This window comes from Leopardus geoffroyi, chromosome A1 (genome assembly GCF_018350155.1).
Source record: "Leopardus geoffroyi isolate Oge1 chromosome A1, O.geoffroyi_Oge1_pat1.0, whole genome shotgun sequence".
NCBI lineage: Eukaryota > Metazoa > Chordata > Mammalia > Carnivora > Felidae > Leopardus > Leopardus geoffroyi.
The window spans coordinates 6,361,387-6,383,687 of NC_059326.1; the positions used below are offsets into that span (position 1 = coordinate 6,361,387).

Genomic DNA, 22,301 nt, shown 5'->3' on the forward strand with positions numbered 1-22,301 from the left:
TCCCCTGGTGGACCGGTTGACCTACAAACCCAGCTCACCGGTGGGGGCGAGGGGGGGGGAGGGCTTGGATGCTTTCGCCCTTGCTGTTCATGATCTCTACCAGGGCCTGGTAACGCACACGCCAGGAGCTGTTCTCAAAGGGCGTATCATTCTCTGCTGTGATGGCGTGGCCTTACTTCAGAATCCCAGGGGGGTACATTTGATTCTCCATCTGGCGCTTGCCAGGGGCTCCTTACTGCACCTGTTCCCGTTACGGACCCCTCCGTACCATCCAGGGTCACTGGATCCTACGGCCTAAACATCCGGGCCGCTTGTGCCAAGCCCGGCCCTGCTGCAGAGAAAGCCTCTTGCTCTGGGCCCCACTCCCAGGTGGCAGCCGCTGTGCCACCCGGTCTGCGGGCCAGAGCAGCATCCCAGCCGCGTTGCCCCCACGACCCAGCCGAATGGGTGCTGCATTTCCTTCTTTGTGGATGTGTCTTTTACTCAGGAGGGGCTCTCCCAGCATGCCCCCAACTGCCACACCCCTAGAAGCTTCACCAGAGTTGCCATATCCAGAGCCTTCCCACACTTTGTCTTCCACGCTCCCCCCAAAGCTTGTGTCTCTGGGGCACAGCCACCCACCGCTTGCTTGTCCTCCCCGGGCCGCCTGATGTCAGTCTCCCCCACCAGGCCCGGCACCAGTTTCCCCGTTGGCACGTGGGAAGGGACGCGTGCAGCCCGCGCGGGTCATCTGCCAGCCGTGGGGGCGAGGCCTGTGCGGCATCCCCCAGTGGTGTGCTGACCACTTCCGGAGGGAGCTGGGGGGTGGTGGGGAAGTGTTTGCGCCCAGCATCCTCATGGGCATCCGTCAGGAGTCCCTGTTCCAGTTCTCAGGATCCCTGAAAACCGCAGCCTGGATCTGCATACTAACAGAATGCTCTGACCGAGCATTCGAACATCTTGAGCTCCGTAGCTGTCACGCAGTCCAGTCCGCAGTTCCATTTCAGGTCACTACAGGTCACTGATGAGGACCGGTTTACACCCACCGGGAAGGCTCCGGTGTTCTCTCACTTAGCCATTAACTGCTTGTTAACAGCTTTCGGTCCCTCATTACCCTTACGCAGGCCATCAGTGCAGGCTAGCAGCCACGAGCCAACCCTGCTGTTGTTGTAGATGTTTTTTGCCTTCTGGATCTTCCACGGGTCCACACTGTTGTTCCTGTCGTGGCATTTCCCTCCACCGGACAGTTTCTAGGTCACTTACGGCTCAGTCCCGTAGCAGGTGAAGCACAGTCTTGTGGCAGGACTCTTCACGCCTGCCCTTTCAAGACAGCCGCCACCTCTCCTGCACAGTGGTCTGTGCACGAGGCCCGTGTCCCTGGATTACTACCCGTTTTTCTTAAACCACTCCCAGAGCCGCTCCTATTTGTCTGGGTCCTCGAGAGAAAGCCATCAAGATGGGGTCATACCTGCGAGGGTTTGGTTACGGGAACTGTGGTGTGGAAGGAAAGAGAGGAAGCGAGAAGAGGCCGGAAGAGGCATCAGACCGGGATGCAAGCCTGACCCCCCCCCAGTGAAGTGGGGGGTTGGGTAGAAGTGTCCTCTCCTCGTTGGCCGTGCATTCTGAGGAGGATTGGGCAAAGCCTTGGGGCGTCCTTGTCTGCCTCTTGTCTTTGCCAGTTTGTCTGGGACTTCATTCTCATTTCTTGGCCGTGACTGTGGCAGTCTCCACTTCCTGTGGCGGAGGGGTTACCCATGCCTGCTGTTCGAGAGAGCAGCAGCTGAGCTGGGTGTGGGGTCCCACTTCCGAATTCCCAGGGAAGGGCTCTGGCCTGCTTTCAGCCGCGTCTGGAATCTGGTTCACGGTTATGTGAACCAGGTCGTCTGTCTCTAAGTTGAAACATTTCCCAGAAAGGTTGGGCGAACTACAGGTTTAATAGCAATACCTTATGTAACCTCTAATAATCCATAAATGTATGATTAGCAGTCTTTGATTTTTTTCTTAGCGCACAGGATGACTTTGAAGAATGCTCCGGATGCATCCTAGTTCTTCAAGCGAAGGAATCGAGAGGCATACTTAAGTGATTTGTTGGTGACTAATTGGGTTAGTTCATCACGTGTCCGTTTTCGTCGTTGCAGAGCATTTTCAAGAGTAGTGAGTGACCCAACGTTTTCCCCTTTACCTCTACCCTGCCGTTCAGTATATTCAAAACTGGATTAGTGTCAGATAAAATAAAGGCCGGCCGGGGGAAAATTCACGTGTTAGGGTACTTCACCCTGAATTGGGAAGTCATGACAGTCATTGCTAGGTAATTAGAACTTTCCAAAGGAACTACAAAGCCATTTTTCTAAAGTTGAGAGGAGAGTAGCATTTCCTCCCCCTGTTGTATCGTTGGTATTTAGACAAGTGTGGGGGTGCCAAAGAGACGTATAACGACCGTGAGAAGTGAAGGCTGGGATTCATTAGGGCTGAAATACTAGAACAACAACAGACGCAGTGCCCAAGGAGAGGGCCAAACAGAGACGTGTCTGCCTACACATGTCGGCGTGTAACCAGCAGACGGTTTTTCAATGCTCAGGTTGTGTTGGGGACCCTGGAGGTCGGTGTGGGAAACACAGAACTTGTAGGCTCAGTCCCTGAATTCAGAAAGCTTCTAGTCCACTTCGGGAGGGAGTCCTAGCCTGGGGCCAGGCACGTAGACTCCTGCAGTTCGCTTGCAATGGTAAGCAGGGACACAGATACATCGCTGCCATGTTGCTTCCTTGGAATCCTTCTCAGACTTCCCTGTTGTCTTAAGATACGGTATGCTAGGGGCGCCTGGGTGGCGCAGTCGGTTAAGCGTCCGACTTCAGCCAGGTCACGATCTCGCGGTCCAGGAGTTCGAGCCCCGCGTCGGGCTCTGGGCTGATGGCTCAGAGCCTGGAGCCTGTTTCCGATTCTGTGTCTCCCTCTCTCTCTGCCCCTCCCCCGTTCATGCTCTGTCTCTCTCTGTCCCCCCAAAAATAAATAAGTTGAAAAAAAAAATTAAAAAAAAAAAAAAAAAAAAAGATACAGTATGCTAATCGAAAAGGTGACATACGGGCTGGCCGGCAGATCAGGAGGTGATACCATAAGGTAAACGTTACAGATCCCAAGATGAGGGGACTGCGTGGGGGGAAGCACCGGGTTTGGGGGGTACCTGGAGACAGAGTGAAAGAGGAAGCTGGCATGGAGAGCCTTTATCTCGGTTTCTGTGGGGAAGGATGGATAAGGCAGGCCGAGCAGGTTTGGGATTGACTACTTGGAGTAATTTCAGCAGGCTTTGGGGCGTAATGTTGTCCCCGGTTGTCTGGCACCTGGTCCTGGGGTGACTGGGGCAGTTGGATGGTGGCGTGGGGTGTGAGAGCGGATAGAGGAGGTGCGGGCTGTGGGTTGATAGGTTTGCATACGAGAGGCGAGCCCCTGGGTGAGTTTACCAGCTCTAGGAATTGGCTAATCCCCGGAGGACCGATGCCTCCAGGGACCTCCGTCTGGCTCCAAGATGTCAAAGCATCAGAATGCAGAAATAAAAGATGTGGGTACTGCACCCGCTTAGACTTAAGCTTTTTTTCTTTGGTGCCCTAATAACGCCTTAAGCAAGCCTCTAGGTGAGCCTTTCCGGTGAGGCCGCAGTACCCATGGAGCCTCCTGGGACCCACCGTGTTGAGCCAACAGTTCACTGCGTGAACACAAGAGGGGGCTGTCTTAAATACGAAACTGAGGGCCTTTGGCGGGGGGGGGGGGAGGGGGGGGGGATCAGAGTGGTCCGTGAGCACCTCTGACTGAGAACATCGGGAAAATCCTGTGCGCGTTTTCAAGATTCCCTCGAAACAGACAGCCAGTGGTAGCTCCCACATATGCCCTGATGAATGGCAGGTGTATCCGATATTGGGGACCCAGCCCAGGGAAAGAGGGGAGGGAGGTATTAACTAGCTGTGGCCGTGTTTCGGACATGTTGGTGGGACCTCTGTGATACGTGGATGATGAGATTTCTGTGCATTTGAATAAATCGTAAGAGATGTGGTGGTGGGCTGGGGGAGGTGTACCGGGAAGGTTGCTGGGCATGTCAGAGGCTGAAAAATACGGGTAAAGAGTGACATTTCATCCTGGTCGAACACAGAACGAATGTGCAGGAGGGGCCTGTTACATGCGTAGCCTTCAGCTCCTAAATCTTACATTCACCCCAAACTCTCATAAATCCCTCTTTTGAGAAATTATTTAAAAGCTAATTCACACTTGGGCCAGTTTCACAAATTGGCGTTACAAGCAGGCTGCCCTCGAATTCAGAGTCTTCTAGAACATCCAGTTCGCTAGCTTATCTGTGCCGTCCTTAGAAGCTTTCGCCACCACATCCCTCTCCACCCCCCACCCCCGATCGCTCCGTGCTTCTTTATGGATATCATGGTTTTTGTTGCTTAATTTCCTTCTCGCTTTCCTGGAGCGAGTCCCCGTTTTCAGTAGTTTTCTTTCCCACACTCTGTGCTTTTATTAAGTTTGTTAATGAGTTTTCTCTTTTTCCCTTATGACAAATTCTGGCTTTCTAGCTCATTTTATTGTGATTAGTTACCATCCTGTCCTGTTGTTCTAATGTGGTTCCAGAAAGAAATGACAGCTCACAGTAAATCTTCTGTTTTTTGCCTTGAGACTTGGACCTCTAGAATTTTCATATTTTAGCCCTTGAGTGTGTACATCTTCTTTCACATAATTTCTATGCGAATATTGTTATCTTTTGTGGTTCAGCCTTATCGTCGGCTAGTAAACCGTTCCTTTTACTAGTATGAGAGAAATAATAGTTAACATTATAACAACATATAAGATGTCATTAAATTAATAATCAGTCACATTTTTTTTAGTGCTGCTACAGTTCAGGCTGTTTTTTTTAAAAAAAATTTTTTTTTTTTCAACGTTTATTTATTTTTGGGACAGAGAGAGACAGAGCATGAACGGGGGAGGGGCAGAGAGAGAGGGAGACACAGAATCGGAAACAGGCTCCAGGCTCTGAGCCATCAGCCCAGAGCCCGACGCGGGGCTCGAACTCAGGGACCGCGAGATCGTGACCTGGCTGAAGTCGGACGCTTAACCGACTGCGCCACCCAGGCGCCCCAAGTTCAGGCTGTTTTAAATGATTAATATATGTAATCGTTCATTAGATTCGCACTCTCTAAGGTAGGGACTGCTATATTCTCCCCATTTTACAGGGAGGAAACAGGCACAGAGAGGTGAAGGGACGTGCTGTAGGCATTGCGCCTGCGTCAATGGGAGTGGTATTTGAATCTGAAAATAGAGTCAGTGTGTTGAACGACCACCTTCGTGGATATAAGGCAGAAATAGTCGATTAAACGTTGGAAAATTGGACAGAATTTTCCTTTACAACTCTCACCCCCTTTTGCCTTCCTTTGCTTCATTCTCCACATTACCACACAGGACCCTTGTTCACCCTTCAGATTTCAGGTCCCGCGTCCACAGGAGCTTGTCCGTGACTCTAGACGGCTGAGCACCCTGACCCCACAAACGGTTTTCTAACCCCGAATTCATTAACCTGCGCGGTCGGGTCAATGTCTCTCTCCCTCGTAGAATAGAGCTTCAATGGGAAGGGGGGTTCCTTGTCTGCTTTGACTCCCCATTGGATCGTCAACCTCCTACACCGCCGGGTAGGTGGTAGGTGCTCTGTAAGTATTTATTAGATATATGAGCAAAAGTTTTAAAGAAAGGAGGAAGAAAGGCAAAGATTTATTATATGCTTACCACATTCCAGGATCTTTAGGTACAGCGTACCATTCAGTTGTTGTACCAGTTGGAAATAAGTTTCACACCAGGTAACAGAAAGCCCAACTACGGTGGTTTAAACAAATAGGATGTTATTTGTCTCCCGTAACAAGAATTCCAGATTGGCACTTCAGGGCAGGTTTGACCGCTGACCAACATCCTAGGCTCTTGTGTTTCCGTACCTCCAAGTTGGCCAGTATGATGATCTTGTCAAAATAACGGTTATGTCCCAGTCACTGGATTCTCTACTGTCGTATGAGCGGTAGGTTGGTTGTCTAAGTAGCAGGTTTGAAACTCTAGATGCCTCCTTAAACAAAAAGTTGAGACTTCGTGTTATTTACAGTGTACTTTTTGCGGACAGAAGTGAAGAGGATTCCCAGGTTTCCCCACGTTGGGGAAAGCTTTCCTGAAGTGTCTGGTGATCCTTCACTGTGCATTCTTATGTCCGGGGCATTAAAAGCCATGTGGGAATTGTGCGGGGAGAGATTATTGGCAGGTGTAACTGGTGGGCGACCTGGTTGGCATTTTGCGTAGGGGGAAGCCCTGGCCCAGTGTCCCATGTTTGTAGATCTCTCTTCCAGTATTCCCAGGGAGGGATGTCCCGGTCTCTTTGGGTGGGAGTGAAAACCAGGCTGCCAGGGCCCTGGGAGCCACGTGGAGAAGCCAGCCAGGGAACAAGGGTGGAGGGAGAAGCCCCGTCTTACATTCAGTGTAGACTTTGATTGAATACCCCTGGTCTCAGTGCATTTCCTACCCCAACCTTTAGCTCTGCTTTGTGTCTCAAGTCCAAATCCTGGAGTTCACCAGAAAGTAAAACATGCTGGGTAGGGTGGAGTGGAGGCAGCCCAGGAAGGGAGAAGGGATTTGTAATTGGATTTTTAAAAGCTAGTCCTCCTGTTGTCATATTCCTTCGTGTAGATCCTTGTGGTTCATCTAGTTCATTAGCTTATCCCACTTGGGAAGCCATCCCCTGCTCCCCCACCTCTGTCCGTTTCATGCATACGTGTCACCTTCTGTTCCTGAGCTGTTGTTGGGGAAGGTGGGCAGGTGGGCTCACTTCCTTTCTCCCTTCATTGGCCTCCAGGGTATGGCCTTGTCTGTGTCTTCATCTGATTAGGCTCTGTCCAGTTTGGGACCGCTGTGTCCTTTCCTGCCCTTAGCACTTCTGGGCTGATGCCTTTTTGATCTCTCCTCATGTTAGTAGAGAGGGAGGGAAAGTAAAAATGCATGCATTCAGTCATTCATACTTTACTGGAAATCTTGCTTACATTATCTTTCTATAAAAGCCGGGTTGTGTGCTAAATATATCTTGGCAATCGATAAACTTTTATGTAATTAATTCGACATCTGCTGTGTTTCTAGCTGATTGTCTCACGTAGAAAGGATAATGAAAACTCTAAGTTTCTTAAAATGTGACTGTGAGCTTTTAAAAAAATGTCTTTTTGATTTTCAGATCGTGAGCCATGCCTTTAGTGAAGAGGAACATCGAGCCCCGGCACTTGTGCCGGGGAGCCCTGCCGGAGGGGATTACCAGTGAACTTGAATGTGTAACCAACAGTACCCTTGCTGCTATCATACGCCAGCTCAGCAGTCTAAGTAAGTCATCTTCTGTCTAGAACACTTTTTTCTGATTACCGATGGCATGTGACGAACTTTAACGTCAGCACATTGGTTTCACTTCAGTCGTTAGTTTTGTCCCCAGAAGAGACCGCGGCTTTGAAGGAAAGAGCCCACCCCTGCCCCCTCCCGATTTTCCCAGAGTGAAATAACTCACTGGTCTTACGATACCAACTTTATGTGCTGAAGACGTAAAGTTCAAATTGACCCTTTTGCAGATTGTTAGATAAGACCAAATTGTGGATTCAAAGTAGTGTCAGTTCTTATGAAATGAGGATTAAATGATTGGTACTTTTTTTTTAAAATGTGAATTACTTTGTTAAGCTTGGACAGGACTGATTTTTTTCTTTTTAATGGGATAAATTAAAAACTTGTTAACACTTGTAACATGCCTGGCACAGAGTAGGGGCTCAAGTATTTGTTGATGAACTAATGCTCTAAGTGAATTGACGATTAAAGCCAAAAAGTAGTGAGATTTGCTGATTTTCACTTACTAAAATGCAGGTACCAACTTCCAAATTGAGGTCAACAGATAAACTGTTACATATACAATACTGTGTATGTATTACATGTGCAGGTTATATAAACGCAAGCAAATATAAGGAAGAAAGGACTTTCTGTTATTTTCATTTTAAATATGCAGGTGAAACACCCAAGAAATAGTTCATTTCTTAAGACTCAGATATTCACGAAAATGCATTTTCCTTCAAAGTTTCTTGAAGTCAGAATGTTTTCCCCCTAACTCTCACATTTAGATCATGATCTTGTTATCTTACTTTGTCCCACTCCTTTTTGGTTTAGATGGTTTACACCGCATTTGGGTGACGGGTTTTCACAGTAAAATGTTCCAGAAGCTCTGTTAATAATTAGAAAATCCTCCATGATTTCCCCTACTGGTAGCCTCAAGCATAGAAATATGCTTTTTAAGAACATTCAGGTACTTTCTGGGGTGCCTTGGGGGCTCAGTTGGTTAAGTGTCTGACCCTTGATATCGGCTCAGGTCACGATCTCGCAGTTCATGGGTTTGAGCCCTGTGTCCGGCTCTGTGCTAACAGCACAGAACCCCCTTGGGTTTTCTCTGTCTCTCTCTCTGTCTCTCTGTGCCCCTCCCCCCCCCACCCCCCGCTGGTGCTCGCTTGCTGTCTCTCTCTCTCTGTTTCTCTCTCTCAAAATGAATAAATAAACATTTAAAAAAAAATAAAAACACTCAAGTAATTTTATTTAAATTTTGAAGAAGAAACATTCTGGAGAAGTATTTTTTCTTTAAAAGAATTGTACAGTTGTTATATTTTTCATATATCTATAATCATTGGCTGAGGCAAAAGTAACTTGAAAATTACTTAAAATCTGTTTCGAAATAGATATCTTTTGGAATCTAATTACAATTGATTTTGAGTAGCGGTTGTTGATAAAATGTATAAATTGGTATAATTACAGGAAAATAGCTGGTAAATTATCGAAGGCTGGAAATGTTTCTGTTTGAATTCATAATATTTTTGTAAGAACACTGTGGTCTCTTGTTTTTATGGCTGAAATGTCTATGGACGTAGAGTATAAAAGATGGAAACCAACATAAATCGTTGAAGTTTTAGTAGTCAGGCTGCATCTCATGCTGTAATAACACTCAGCATAGTGTTGTTGGTCGTGTTTATGTGTCTGTAAGTAAACCCCGCACGTTCTATGTTCTGTTCCCCATAGTCGGCTCATGGTAGGCAGAATAAGAATGGCCCCTCTAAAGATGTCTGCGTCTTAATCCTTGGAACCTGTGGATACGCTATATGACATGATGGGGAAATGAAGGTTGCTAATCAGCTAATCTTAAGAAAGAGGTTAGCTTGGATTATCCAGTGCAATCCCAGGGTTCCTTTAAACGTGGAAGGAGGAGGTGGAACAGCCCACATCAGAGCGATGTGATGTGAGAAAGACTGAATCAGCCGTTGCCGGCTTAGAAGATGGCAAAAGAGATCGTAAACCACGGAACGCAGGCCACTTCTGGAAGGTGGAAAAGACTAGGAGATAGATTCTCCCCTGGGGCCTCCAGGATGAACGTAGCGCTGCCAAAACCTTGATGTAGCCCAGTGACATCCCTTTCAGACTTCTGACCGCTAGGTTTCATTGCACCCACCTAATCCACTCAGGGATGGGCACCGACCGGCCTCAAGGACAGTCAGCCTTAGTTAGGCTGCCCCGGTGGGTCCCAGCCCTGTCCCTGCTAGAATCACCTGGGGAGCTTTAAAACAAGGCGCTAGGAATCCCCCCAGAGATGATGATTGGAGTGTGCCCTCGCAGTGTGATCTAGAGAATCTGGTACCGTGTATCCGCATTGAAACGGTGAGCCGGGTCAGCCCTATGTTTGCAGGAAGTTTGACCTAAGGAACACGGCGAGCTTGCTAGGTTATTATGAGACCTGCTGCTGAAGTGTCCCCCAGGACCGAAGCAGTGATGGCCACCCGCAAGCTGAAGCTGGGGTTGTGGGCAGAGTTTAAGAGAAGGCAGAGGAAGCCAGCTGGTGAAGGCAGGCGAAAGCATGGGCAGAAACAGGAGCTGACGGGGAGAGAGACCGTAGGTGGCAGCCTGGCGGAGGGAGCACCTCGTCCCTACACCTGCGCGGGGGAGCTTTCCCTCCGGTGCAGGGGGCGGTGGTCGGGCATCCTCAGAGCACAGCCGCTACCTTCCCCTTCCTCCTGATCCATGCTTGCGGCCCAAAGAGACTTCCGGAAAGGGGACTACAGTGATACGTACGCCAAGGATGTAATTGTACGAAACTAATACACCTAGTTACTTACTAGTAGTAGAATAGCACGTTGTCGGTTACCAGTGATTTATTCATGAGTGATTGTTCACTCGGGACCCCCCTAGGTGCAACGCACAGCAACTAAAATCCACTTGGTACCTGCGTGGAATTTTAAAAGCATATATAATTGGCGGTGATGTCATAGAACAGGAAGCATATGCACTTACTATGACGATGCTCTAGCACTCACACGTGTAATAAATGACCGCTCCATTTGGGGTGACTCCATTTTGTGGGGGGCTTGCATGGAGTCGAACTATATGACAGGAGATATTTTTTGATCAAATTTATGATCTAAACTTGCTAGGAAGAATCAGAATTTAAAAATTACATTTTTATATTATTTTCTAATTTTGTAATTCTTCATCAGGTATTTTTAAAATGAAGTTTTAGGAATGCATGACTCTGTCATTCAAAGTCTTCTAAAAAAAAAAAAAAGTCTTCTACTGAGTATTAATTCCCAAGATAAAGTCAAAAAGGAATCTATTTTTTTATCCCATTAGGCAGTAGGCCCAGATAAGTCTTAATCTTCCCTGCTTCCCTACCCACCGTCCCACACGCCATGACCACCCCTCGTGGGGGTTCCCCAGGTTAGGAGCGGGTGATGACATCACCTGAACTTCTCATGAACCATATAGAGAGAGGCTGGACTCCATCTGCAAAGGCCACGGCGGGCAGAGTCCCATGCGAACTTGAAGGATTTGCCTCGACCCCACACACACTCCTGTGCGCCTGAACAGCAGAGACTTGCCCTGGGCGACCTTGTGCGATGGTCCAGGGTAACTGATTCTCCGGTAGGTGCAAGGGAGGAAGAACAGACCAGGAGTCCACAGGAATTTGGTTGCTCTTTTCCAAAAAGGAAAACTTAGAAATCCAGGCCCCGTTGCACCAGATCATTCTGATTCTCATCACGTGTCTGGGGCAGCTCAGCATCATGCACATATCACTGACTTTGCATAATCAAGAAAAGAATATGGTCCTGGATTCCAACTAGACTCTGAAGCCCCTAAAATTCTGCATAACTTCCGGGAAATCTATAGGTTTTTACCAAGCACCATGTTCCCATTATATCCAGATGAGACACTTGACTTTAAAGGGTGAGAAATTTTGTCAGCTCTAGATTTTTTTAACCAGGCTTTTCAGGGAATTGAAATCTTTTCAAGGAGAAAATATTGATTATTGTAATGAGTTTAAGAACAGTCCTAGAAATGCAAGAGCAGATTTGTAACTTGAATCGCCTTATAGTTAAAAGATCAAAGCTTTCTCCAATAAAGAATTAGTAATTTTCAGATTTTTTTTTTCTTTTGTGTGTTCCTGACTTCTAATAGGAGTGATCTGGGGGGAGTGGGAGAAGACAGGGAAGCCATTATTTAAAACAGTTTTGGTTAGGGGCGCCTGGGTGGCTCAGTCGGTTAAGCGTCCGACTTCGGCTCAGGTCGTGATCTCGCGGTCCGTGAGTTCGAGCCCCGCGTCGGGCTCTGTGCTGACAGCTCAGAACCTGGAGCCTGCTTCTGATTCTGTGTCTCCCTCTCTCTCTGACCCTCCCCCCATTCATGCTCTGTCTCTCTCTGTCTCAAAAATAAATAAACGTTAAAAAAATTTTTTTTTTTATTTTATTTTTTTTTTCAACGTTTATTTATTTTTGGAACAGAGAGAGACAGAGCATGAACGGGGGAGGGGCAGAGAGAGAGGGAGACACAGAATCGGAAACCCAGAGCCCGACGCGGGGCTCGAACTCACGGACCGCGAGATGGTGACCTGGCTGAAGTCGGACGCTTAACCGACTGCGCCACCCAGGCGCCCCCCAAAAAAATTTTTTTTTTTTTAAAACAGTTTTGGTTAATAATGTGTTACTTGGTTTTCTAACTATGGAATATTGACTTTTTTTTCCTTCAAATAATGACAGTTTAGTGTAGCAATTAAATCAGTGCTTTTTCATCATTTTGCTTGATTAATAATCTGAGTACTCTTGTTCCTGTCAGCTAGTTGCTCAATTAAAATTACAGTATCTTGCAATCAAATTCCTACTGATATTATAATGTAATTTTAATATTATTTGCATTAAAAAGGACATGGGAATATAGGACATTTGTGCCAAGGATGACATAAATCCTCTTTAATACCTCTAGGCTGTTTTTTACTACTTCTTTTCTCTTTGTTCTTGTGACAATAATGGTCTTTCTTTTCCCATCTGAAGAAGCCTCCCAGGATGTCACAAAGAAAGGGATCAGACCTTTAGTGCAGCACCCCCCACCCCAAGGTTTTTGCTTGTATTAGATGGCATTAATGAGATAATACAGAGAACTTACAGAGCACAGGAAAGCACACAGGAAAAAAAAATTGCAAAATTTTCATTAATCAGAGAAGGTAATCGGTAATGCCTTATATACGTCTTCATAAAAATTGTATCTTATTATACATATGGTTTTGTAGCCTGTACTCAATATATAGTAAGCATCTTTGTTGATTCTTCTAGGACATAGTTTTTAATGGCTAGAGATTATTATATTGATATACCATCATTATTTAACCATGTTTCTACTGTTGGACATATAAATTGTTTCTTTGTTAAGGGGTGACACTATCATAAAATCTTGTATCAACCAGTATATACATCTCCGGTTATTTTTGGTATTAAAAAATTTTTTTGAGACACCATTCATTTTAAATATACCTCTCCTTTAAAAACTTATTACAAAATCAGCTGCCTGGGTGGCTCAATCGGTTGGGCATCTGACTTTGGCTCAGGTCATGATCTCACGGCTCGTGAGTTCGAGCTCCATGTCAGGCTCTGTGCTGACGGCTCAGAGCCCGGAGCCTGCTTCAGATTCTGTGTCTCCCTCTCTCTCTGCCCCTCCCCTGCTCACGCTCTGTCTCTCTCTCTCAAAAATAACATTAAACAAATTAATTAAAAAAAAATTATTACAAAATCAATTTTTCGGTTAATTTCAGTGTTTCAGGTAATTGCATGAATGAGAAAGGAGATCTGTTGACTTCTCAAAGATTTTAATAAATGATTAATATTTTTACTAATAATCCTTGTGATGCATACTGTTTCATATCAAACCAAATGCTAGATCAGCATAAAAAATACTACCTATTAATGGGGAGATACCCGGGTGGCTCTCAGTTAGGTGTCTGACTTTGGCTCTGGTCGTGATCTCATGGTTTGTGAGTTTGAGCCCTGTGTGGCGCTTTGTACTTACAGCTCAGAGCCTGGAGCCCACTTTGGATATTCTCTCTCTCTCTCTCTCTCTCTCTCTCTCTCTCTGTCTCCTGCTCCCCCACTTGTTCTCTCTCTGTCTCAAATATAAATAAATAAATATAAAAAAAAAGATTAAAAAAATACTACCTTAAGGGCTTGCTTACCTTTGGTTTATCTAATCAGATCTAAAATTTGGAGTTAGATTAATTGATTATATCAAGTGCAGTTCTACTCAGAATAGAGATCTAAATAGTTTGAAGGCATGCACTAAATAGATCTCTAAGATGTTTGTAGGGGGATATGGGGGAGGAAGGGGAGATACCCAAATGCAGTAGGTACAAGAAATAGATCACAAGCACATTTCCATGCAGTGTAAGGCCAGGGTTAAAAGGCTATGTTAGGAGAAAACATACTGCTGTATCTGGATAGAGGTTGACTGGAAGAAACAGCAAGAACTTTAAAAATTTTAATGCTTCAAACTGAGATAAATGTTTGCCTTTCTTGTGGACTCAAACAGAAAGCCAGTGAAGGGAGCAATGTATACTTAGGAAAACTATGAGATAAAAGTTCTGTCAGCAAATTGGAGGCAAGTGTAAGAGGCCCCTCTCCCGAGAGGCAGGATTGTTAGGAATTCAAGCACTTTGCGGACCCATCATTTGACCTGAAATATCAGAAATATTTCCTTACAGGCATTATAGAAGTAATTATGACTTAGATTGTTTTTCATTTCTCCTTTTTCTAGATGGACCTCCACATAGCAGAGTTTAAATGTAAGATAATTCATAGGAACACAAGTTGGAGAGTCCAGCCAAATCTGTATGTTTAGTCCTATCATTGAACTTCTGGTTTATCATCTGTATCCTTCCTGTTTCATGAGTATGTAGGCTTATGTGATTTATAGATGGTTTCCTTTCCCTTTTCCTTTCCCTTTCCTCTTTCTTTCTTTCTTTCTTTCTTTCTTTCTTTCTTTCTTTCTTCTCTTGAGAGTATGCAGGAGTGGGGGAGAGGAGCAGAGGGACAGAGAGAGAGAGAGAGAGAGAGAGAGAGAGAGAGAAGACCTCAAGCATGCTTGACGCCCAGTGCAGAGCCTGATACGGGGCTCGATGCCATGACCCTGGCCTGAGCTGAAATTGAGTCGGACGCTCAACTGACTGAGCCACCCAAGCATCACTAGATGTTTTTCTAATTGTTTTGCTTTACTAAAGCCGACCATCTAAAAACTTTGAGGGAAGATTTTAAAGGTTTTTAATATTCTAAAATTTTGCTATGCTCACTCCCACATTAGGAACATGATTGTTATTATCAGCGGCCTAAAGTAGCATTCTTCTGTCAAGCGTGCCCTTGTATAAGACTAAACATTTGCTATCTCATTTCTACTATTCTACATACCTTGTCCAGTGAAAAAATACAAGACATTCAGAAAAGGAGAAAAATGTGACTTCATAATTAAGAGAAAAAGCAACTGGTGGCCACAGGACCCACAGATGACCCCAGTTTTGGAGTAGCTGAAAAATGCTATGAAAAATATATTGAAGGCGACTTCCAGGTTCCAACCTGGCATTGAAGGGGCTCAGAAATCATTGGTGATTAAAAAAAAAAAACACAAGAAAAAGCTGAACAAATTGAAAACCCAGAAGCTTCTCTTCGATGTGTCAGAGAACGGAGGTCACAGTTCAAACCACTGCCCCCACGTGTGGAGAGACTGGTGAATTGCTGAGGGCTCAGTGAGAACAAGTTTGAGAGTTAAAAGCTCAGGGGGGGGGGGGGTCCATTCTTCGTGGGGCTTCCACACTTGGTGAGTTTTACTGTCAGGTGCCCTTCTGTTCTCACGGTAAACATTAGAGCAAAATCCCCTTGAGTTTCCATCAGAGGAGACTGATGGGCCACCTACCCCAGCCCCTTCTCGCCTTCCTTTCTCATCTAAGGGGGAGCGGAGTGAGACCCGGGGGCCTAGGCTCACTGAAAGACTGACACCGGGTCATAGGGCTACCATCATCAGGTGAAGGGATAGGAAGATGGGGAATATACGTGGACACGGTGGGGTATTTATTCAGCAAGGAGAAGGAAGGACATCCTGCCGTTTGGAACATGGATGTACCTGGGGGACTTTATGGTAAGTGAAATGAGCCATACAGAGAAGACTGTATGATCTCATTTATGTGCGGAATCTTTAAAAAAAAAAAAAAAAAAAAAGTCGAACTCCTAGAAACAAATAGTAGAATGGTGGTTACCGGGTGAGGGCTGTGGGGGAGGGGAAGCAGGCAGATGCTGGCCAGAAGGTACAAGCCTTTAGCTTTTGGTTACAGGATGACTAAGTTCCAGGGATCCAATGTACAGCATGGTGACCATAACTAAAAATACTGGATTGTATGTTTGAAATTTGCTAGAGGAGTAGATGGTAGGGGTTCTCACCAAAAAAGGAAAAAAAAAGCAAAGGTTTGTGAGGTGATGGTATGTTAATCAATTGTGGTCATCCTTTCACTAAGTATATGTATTTCAAATCATGACATTGCACACTTTAAATATATACAGTTTTGTCCGTTACACATCAGTAAAGCTGGAACCAAAGGGCATAGGACTCTAGAACACTTTCCCTCCCCCCACACCTTCCCAGCACGTCACCAAAGGCCTTCGTATCCCAGCTTCCTTTGACCCTGTACAGCATGTCTGGGTTTCACCAAAAAAAAAAAAAAAAAAAAAAAAAAAATGGTAAAAAACCCAGTTTGAAGAGGCAGAGGAAGCATCAGAAGCAAAGTCAGATATGGTAGGGACGTGGTAATTATCAGACCAGGAATTTAAAAGAGCTGATTCATATGTCAAGGATGCCAATGGAAAAAGCAGACACGATTCAAAAACAGATGGGTCATGTCAGCAGAGAGATTGAAGTTATACGAAAGAGTTAAAAAAATATATTGGAGGATAGATCAAAAAACTAGGTGACTGACATACATGAAGAAATAGAGAATTTCTTTTCTAAAAAAATTTTTTTAGTGTTTATTAAAAAATTTTTTTTAACATTTATTTATTTTTGAGAGACAGAGGCAAAACATGAGCAGGGGAGCGGGGGAGGGAGAGAGATACAGAATCTGAAGCAGGCTCCAGGCTCTGAGCTGTTCGTCAGCCCAGAGCCCGATGCAGGGCTCGAACCCACAAACCGCAAGACCATGACCCGAGCTGAAGTCGGGTGCTCAACCGACTGAGCCACCCAGGTGCCCCTAGTGTTCATTTTTGAGATAGAGACAGAGCACGAGCAGGGGAGAGGCAGAGAGAGAAGGAGACGCAGAATCCGAAGCAGGCTCCAGGCTCCGAGCTTTCAACACAGGGCATGACATGGGGCTTAAACTCACGAACCGTGAGATCATGACCTGAGCTGAGGTCAGACGCTTAACTGACTGAGCCACCCAGGCGCCCCAGAAATAGGGAATTTCAACAGAGAAATGGAAACTATAGAGAAAATAAATAGAACTGAAAATGCCAGTATCAGAAATAAAGGAATTCACTTGATGGTCCTACTTGCAGAATGGACACAAGCAGAAGTGGCTTGGGGACAAACCAGTAGAAATTATTCAAACTAATTCACAAGAGACACCGAATGATAAAAAAGAAAAAAAAAAAAAAAAAAGAACAGAACCACCAGAATATGGGCTAATATCAGAGGGTCTAATACGTACGTAATTGGAGTCCCAGAAGGAGAGGAGAGAGCAAAAATAAGGTAGACAAAATAACGGATGAGAATTTTTGAATATTGACGGTAGATATCAACCAGCGGGTTCAAGAAGCTCAGCAAATTTGCAGAAGTGTAAATTACACAAAATCCCATTTAGTCACATCCTAGTAATATTGCTGAAAAAACGAAAGTAAAGAGAAAATCATAAGCAAGAGGAAAAAAACCACATTACGTATAGGGCGGGCACCGTGTTAAGAATGACAGCTGATTCTCATCAGACACAAGACCAGAAATGAAATGTGAATGAAATGAAGGGAAATGGAAATGAAATAGACATATTTTATTTAGACAAAATCTGAGAGAATTCATCTTCAGTATATCTCCATTACCAAAAATGCTAGAAAAACTCTTTAAGCTAAATGAAAACGATACCAGATGGTAGCCTGGATCTGCAAGAAGGAATAAAGATCAACAGAAGGAGTAAATATGGGACTAAAGAAAAATGGGCATTAAAATGATATATTTGTATCTCTTTGCTTAAAGGCTGTTGACTGCGGAAAGTTTATTGTAGAGTTCATACCCTGTGAAATTAAAATATATGGCAGTAACAGCTATAAGAGTAGAAGTGGGGCAATGGAACCTATGTTGCCGTGTTTTACATTGGTTTTGAAATACTGCACTATTTGAAAGTACATTGTGATGAGTTAAGGATGCCTGTTTTAATTTCCGGTAACCTCCAGGATAACACACAGAGGAGATAGATGGAACCCCAAGGTAAATCATTTGGTTTTCCCAGAAGAAGGCAGGAGAGGAAGAAGAAAGGAACCAAGAACAGAAAGGACAAATGGAAAACCAATACCCAGGTGATAGAATTAAACCCAGCCATATCAAGAATTACATTAAATGGAAACATGTTAAATACTCACTTAAAATTTAAGGCAGAGCTTAATCAGGTTAGGTAAAAAAGCAAGACTAAAATACATGCATTATTAAGGATGAAGACACAGATTTAAAGAAAATAATGTAAAAACTATACCATGTGAACATAAAGCAGAAGGAAGCTGATGTGGCTATATTAATGTCAAATAAAGTAAACTATAAAACAGAAAGAAGGAATGTTCCATAGTGATAAGAGCTCATTTGTCAAGAACTCACAATTCTACATTTTAGTTTAAAAGAACGTGGTGTAACAATAGAACCAAAAGGGAGAAATAGACAAATGAAGAATGACAGTTGCAGATTTTAACAAAAACCTCTCGGTGAATGCTAAAAAAAAAAACAGACAAAAATCTGTAAGAATATAGATGGTTTGGGGTGCCTGGGTGGCTCAGTCGGTTGAGCATCTCACACTTGATTTTGGCTCAGGTCACGATCCCAGAGTCATGGGATTGAGCCCCGTGTCGGGCTTTGTGCTGAGCGTGGAGCCTGGTTAAGATATATTCTCTCTCTCTCTCTCTCTCTCTCTCTCTCTCTCTCTCTCTCCCCCTCCCTCCCTCCCTCCTTCCCTCTCCTCCCCTCCCCCAGCCCCTCTCCATTGCTTGCACGCTCTCTCTAAAATATATGTAGATCTGTAGATGGTTTGAACAACACTACTAACCAATGTGATTTAATTGACCTTTATAGAACACTCAACTCCCAAATTATAGAATATACATTCTTTTAATGTTCACATGGAACGTTCACCAAGATGAACATAGGCTCAGCCATAAAATACTACATTTGAAAGATTGACATCCTGAAGAGTATGGTGGTAATGAGACGGTAATTAGAATAATCTTTTAAGAGAATTCTCACATATCAGAAGATGAAGCAGGATCTTTTAGAATAATCCCTGGGTCGAAGAAGAAATCAAAAAGGAAATTAGAAACTGTTTCTGATGTGTCATAATGAACCATGTATTTCTGGGATTTCCTTAAAGCAGTGCTTAGAGGGAAATTTGCACCTTTAAATGCTTATGTTGGAAAAGAAGAGGGATTTAAAACCGTGGGCACGTTGCTCAGGTGAGCCCTCAATGTTGCTCTGCGATCCTGCTGCAATTGCTTCGTTAATCCGTTTCCCTGCCCTTAGGGTGCCTCTTCTGTACCTTTTCCACCTCAGACCTCCCCTCTGAGCTGACGACTTGTTTCTTACTTCGTTTGGAAAAGGAAAGCAGCCAGAGGAGAACCAGACATCCCCTTCTGCCAGCTCAGTCGGCCAATGCCAGACGGAGCCCGGATGTGCCGGTCACCCTCCTTTCAAATGGTGACCGTTGATGTTTCTTTCAGACACACCGGACCCGATACCCTCCTGCTCGCTCCAGGACGGCGTTCACCCTCTCTTTTTCCTGCAGTATCTTTCTCCCCTCCCTGCCTCCATCATTTCTACCAAATAGTAAAATATGGAGAAATCTCTTAAACCTCCAACCGTCCTCTACCTGTTTCCCCATTTCTTGGTCCCCTTCACAGCAGGATACGTTGAAAGGACCCTTCCTTCCTCCGCTGCCTTCACTTCCCTCATTTTCTCTTGTCCCCATAAGTCTTGTCCCCTCTACACTTAAAATTTGTGCTTGTCCGCCCTACCAGGGACCTCCCCGTGGCCAAGCCCAGTGCTTAGTCTCGAGTCTGGAGCAAACCTCTTGACCTGGCTTCTGGGCCAGCGCGCTCTGGTGCTTCTCCTCCCTCGCAAGCTGTCCTTTATTAGTCTCCTTTGATGATACCTCTGCACGTGGGAACACTCCAGGGCTCGGTCACTGACACTCTTCTCTGGCTGTTCCCATTCACTAGGCGACCTCATGACTTGAAACGCCATCTTTCCGCCGACGACTTCCGAACGTGGGTCTTCAATGCTCACCTCTTCCCTAGATTTCAGCCTTGTGTACACAACTGCCTACGAGGTATCTGCGCTCGGGTTTTTGTTTTTGAAAGTAGGCTTCATAGCCAGCGCAGAGCCCAACGTGGGGCTTGAACTCCCGACCCCGAGATCAAGACCTGAACGGGAGGCCGACACTTAACCGACAGAGCCACCCAGGCTCCCGATTCACTTGGCTTTCTGAGGCATCTCACACCCTCCATGTCAAAAGCAGAATTGTTTCATTCTTCCTTCTTCCCTTCCCCCGCCTCCCAGTTGTTTTCTATTTGTGACCCCCTTCTCTCCTACCGCATACCTTCGGAGCAGGGAGCACATCTCTACACCTGTTGGCACCTCCACGGCTGAGCCCCCACGGTGTCCCTGCTCAGTGCTCAGCAGCGGCCTCCGGTCTGGTCTCCCCACACCACTCATCACCCCACTTCACAGGGAAGGAACTGATTTGCCTGCGCTCTTCTCCCACTTTTCCCTCCATTCACCGGACTCCAGCCACATTGGCCTCCTTGAGGCCGCCCTCCCACACCAGCTGGGGTTCTGCCTTCCGCCTGGAAGGTTCCTCCCTGAGTTGAGATCTGCGTACGTTTCCCTGGCCTTTGGTGACCGCCTACGGGGCACCCCCTTCCTACCACTCTCTGCGCCCTCGCTGTCTTACTTTCTGCACAGCACGTATCATCACGTGACGTGTCACCTGTGTGTTACCTGTGTGTAACATCAGCTTTGTGGCTGTGTTCGCTGCCACATTCCTTCGGGCGACTGGGGTGGCACCCGGTGCGGAGGGGGTGTTTATGAAATATTTGCTGAGTAAACTGAATATGCTTAACAGTCCGCTTCTATTATCTTAGTTCTTATGAAATGCTAGAAAGAGTATTGTGAAGAAGTGTACAGAAAAGTTCACCACGGTTGCCTGTGGGTGACGTTTCTACTTTTCTGAGGTTTCCAGATTTTCTATCATGAGTGTATATTTTATACTCCCAGAGACACTTCAGTCATAAGGTGTTCACTAGGTTTTTTGGCTTTTCCACAGACTGGTCAACACAACGAAAACAGAAGAAAGAAATCCGAGTGTCAGCAGTAGATGGATTGGGCTTGGGGCCATTTCTTTCTGTTGTTTACTCTTCCGTGTTTTCTGTATTTTTTATAATAAGCATGGATTGCTTTCATAGAAGGAAAATAAAACTTTAAAAGTGGGGAAAAGGGGCGCCTGGGTGGCTCAGGCGGTTGAGCGTCCGACTTCGGCTCAGGTCATGATCTCGCGGTCTGTGAGTTCGAGGCCCGCGTCGCGTTCTGTGCTGACCGCTCAGAGCCTGGAGCCTGTTTCGGATTCTGTTGTCTCCCTCTCTCTCTGACCCTCCCCTGTTCATGCTCTGTCTCTCTGTGTCTCAAAAATAAATAAACGTTAAAAATAAAATAAATAAAAGGGGGGAAAATCCTTAGGGCCCCCAAATTATAACTTGGTATTTTTATGGAACTCAGCGGTCATTGGACTTCACCGCAAACACTACAAAAAGGTTTTTTACCTTATTTTGAAATGACTTCAGACTTCTAAAAAGATCAAAACAGTAACGAGTTCTCAAACTTTCCCCTACATATTCTTTTTCTCAGAGACTCTTCCTCCTGCCCTCCCTTCTCCCATACACACACGTACACATATGTATTTAATATTTTATGTGTATGTTTAGCGTTTTTAAAATATTACATATTTTATGTTTAGTATAATATATATATTTAATTCTCTTCTTCGGCCTGAAGTGGTTCCTCAGTCTTTCTTTGACTTGATGATTTGATATTTGAAAAGGGAACTGGCCGTTTCTTTTGTGGAATGTCCATTGGTCTGGGTCTCCTGAGGTTTCCTCTGGATTAGATTTAGGAAATCGGCAAGACTGTGACAGAGTGATGGTGCGTCCTTCTCAGTCCGTTTGTTCACAAAGCACACGTTCTCTGCTTGTCCCATAACTGCCCATGGTGACTTCGCTCACGTTTTGTTTTCCGTCACGTTGGCGTTTTGTCCGTAGACTTCCGTAGCTAAAGTTGTGTGTCCTTCTGTCATTGGTAAGGATCTGTGGGGAAACATATTGAGACTTTGTAATAGCCTGTTTTCATCCACTGCTTTCCACTAGTCTTAGCATCCGTTGATGATTCTTGCCCCAAACACTTAACTGTTGTGGTGGTTGCAGAAAGGTGATTTTTGTGGTTCCCTAATTCTGCGTTTATTAGTGGGAATTCTGCTGTAAGTGCTTTCGTTTCTTTCCTTGTCATTCATTCATGCAATCAGTTTGAACTCAGGGATTCTCATTTTATTCTGTGGGCTGTCATCCATGATCTTTCTTACTTATTTTGATGCTCACATTTTCCCAGATTTGGCCAGTGGGAGTCCTTTCACGCGGGCCCCTGTGTCCTTTTGACATGGCTCT

The 22,301-nt window shown here is 45.3% G+C and overlaps 1 protein-coding gene and 1 long non-coding RNA gene across 12 annotated transcripts in view; one reads left to right on the forward strand and one right to left on the reverse strand.

Annotated features, from left to right (window-relative positions):
* Positions 1–22,301, forward strand: part of WASF3 (WASP family member 3) — a 135,805-nt gene that overhangs the window by 83,390 nt on the left and 30,114 nt on the right. For all 10 annotated transcript variants that reach the window (XM_045461601.1, XM_045462362.1, XM_045462032.1 and 7 more), the window contains one exon: positions 7,217–7,359. In XM_045461601.1, the coding sequence (XP_045317557.1) occupies positions 7,227–7,359 (133 nt within the window). In that variant the 5' untranslated portion in view covers positions 7,217–7,226. The remainder of the gene's footprint in view (positions 1–7,216; positions 7,360–22,301) is intronic.
* LOC123589820 lies at positions 5,839–10,278 on the reverse strand. 2 transcript variants are annotated; one of them, XR_006708505.1, is made up of 4 exons: positions 10,167–10,266; positions 7,109–7,110; positions 6,774–6,954; positions 5,839–6,070 (listed from the first exon to the last, which is right to left on the reverse strand). It is a non-coding gene; the product is annotated as an uncharacterized LOC123589820 (long non-coding RNA). The 2 variants fall into 2 exon arrangements; XR_006708507.1 differs by lacking the exon at positions 7,109–7,110 and having other exon boundaries at positions 6,774–6,951; positions 10,167–10,278.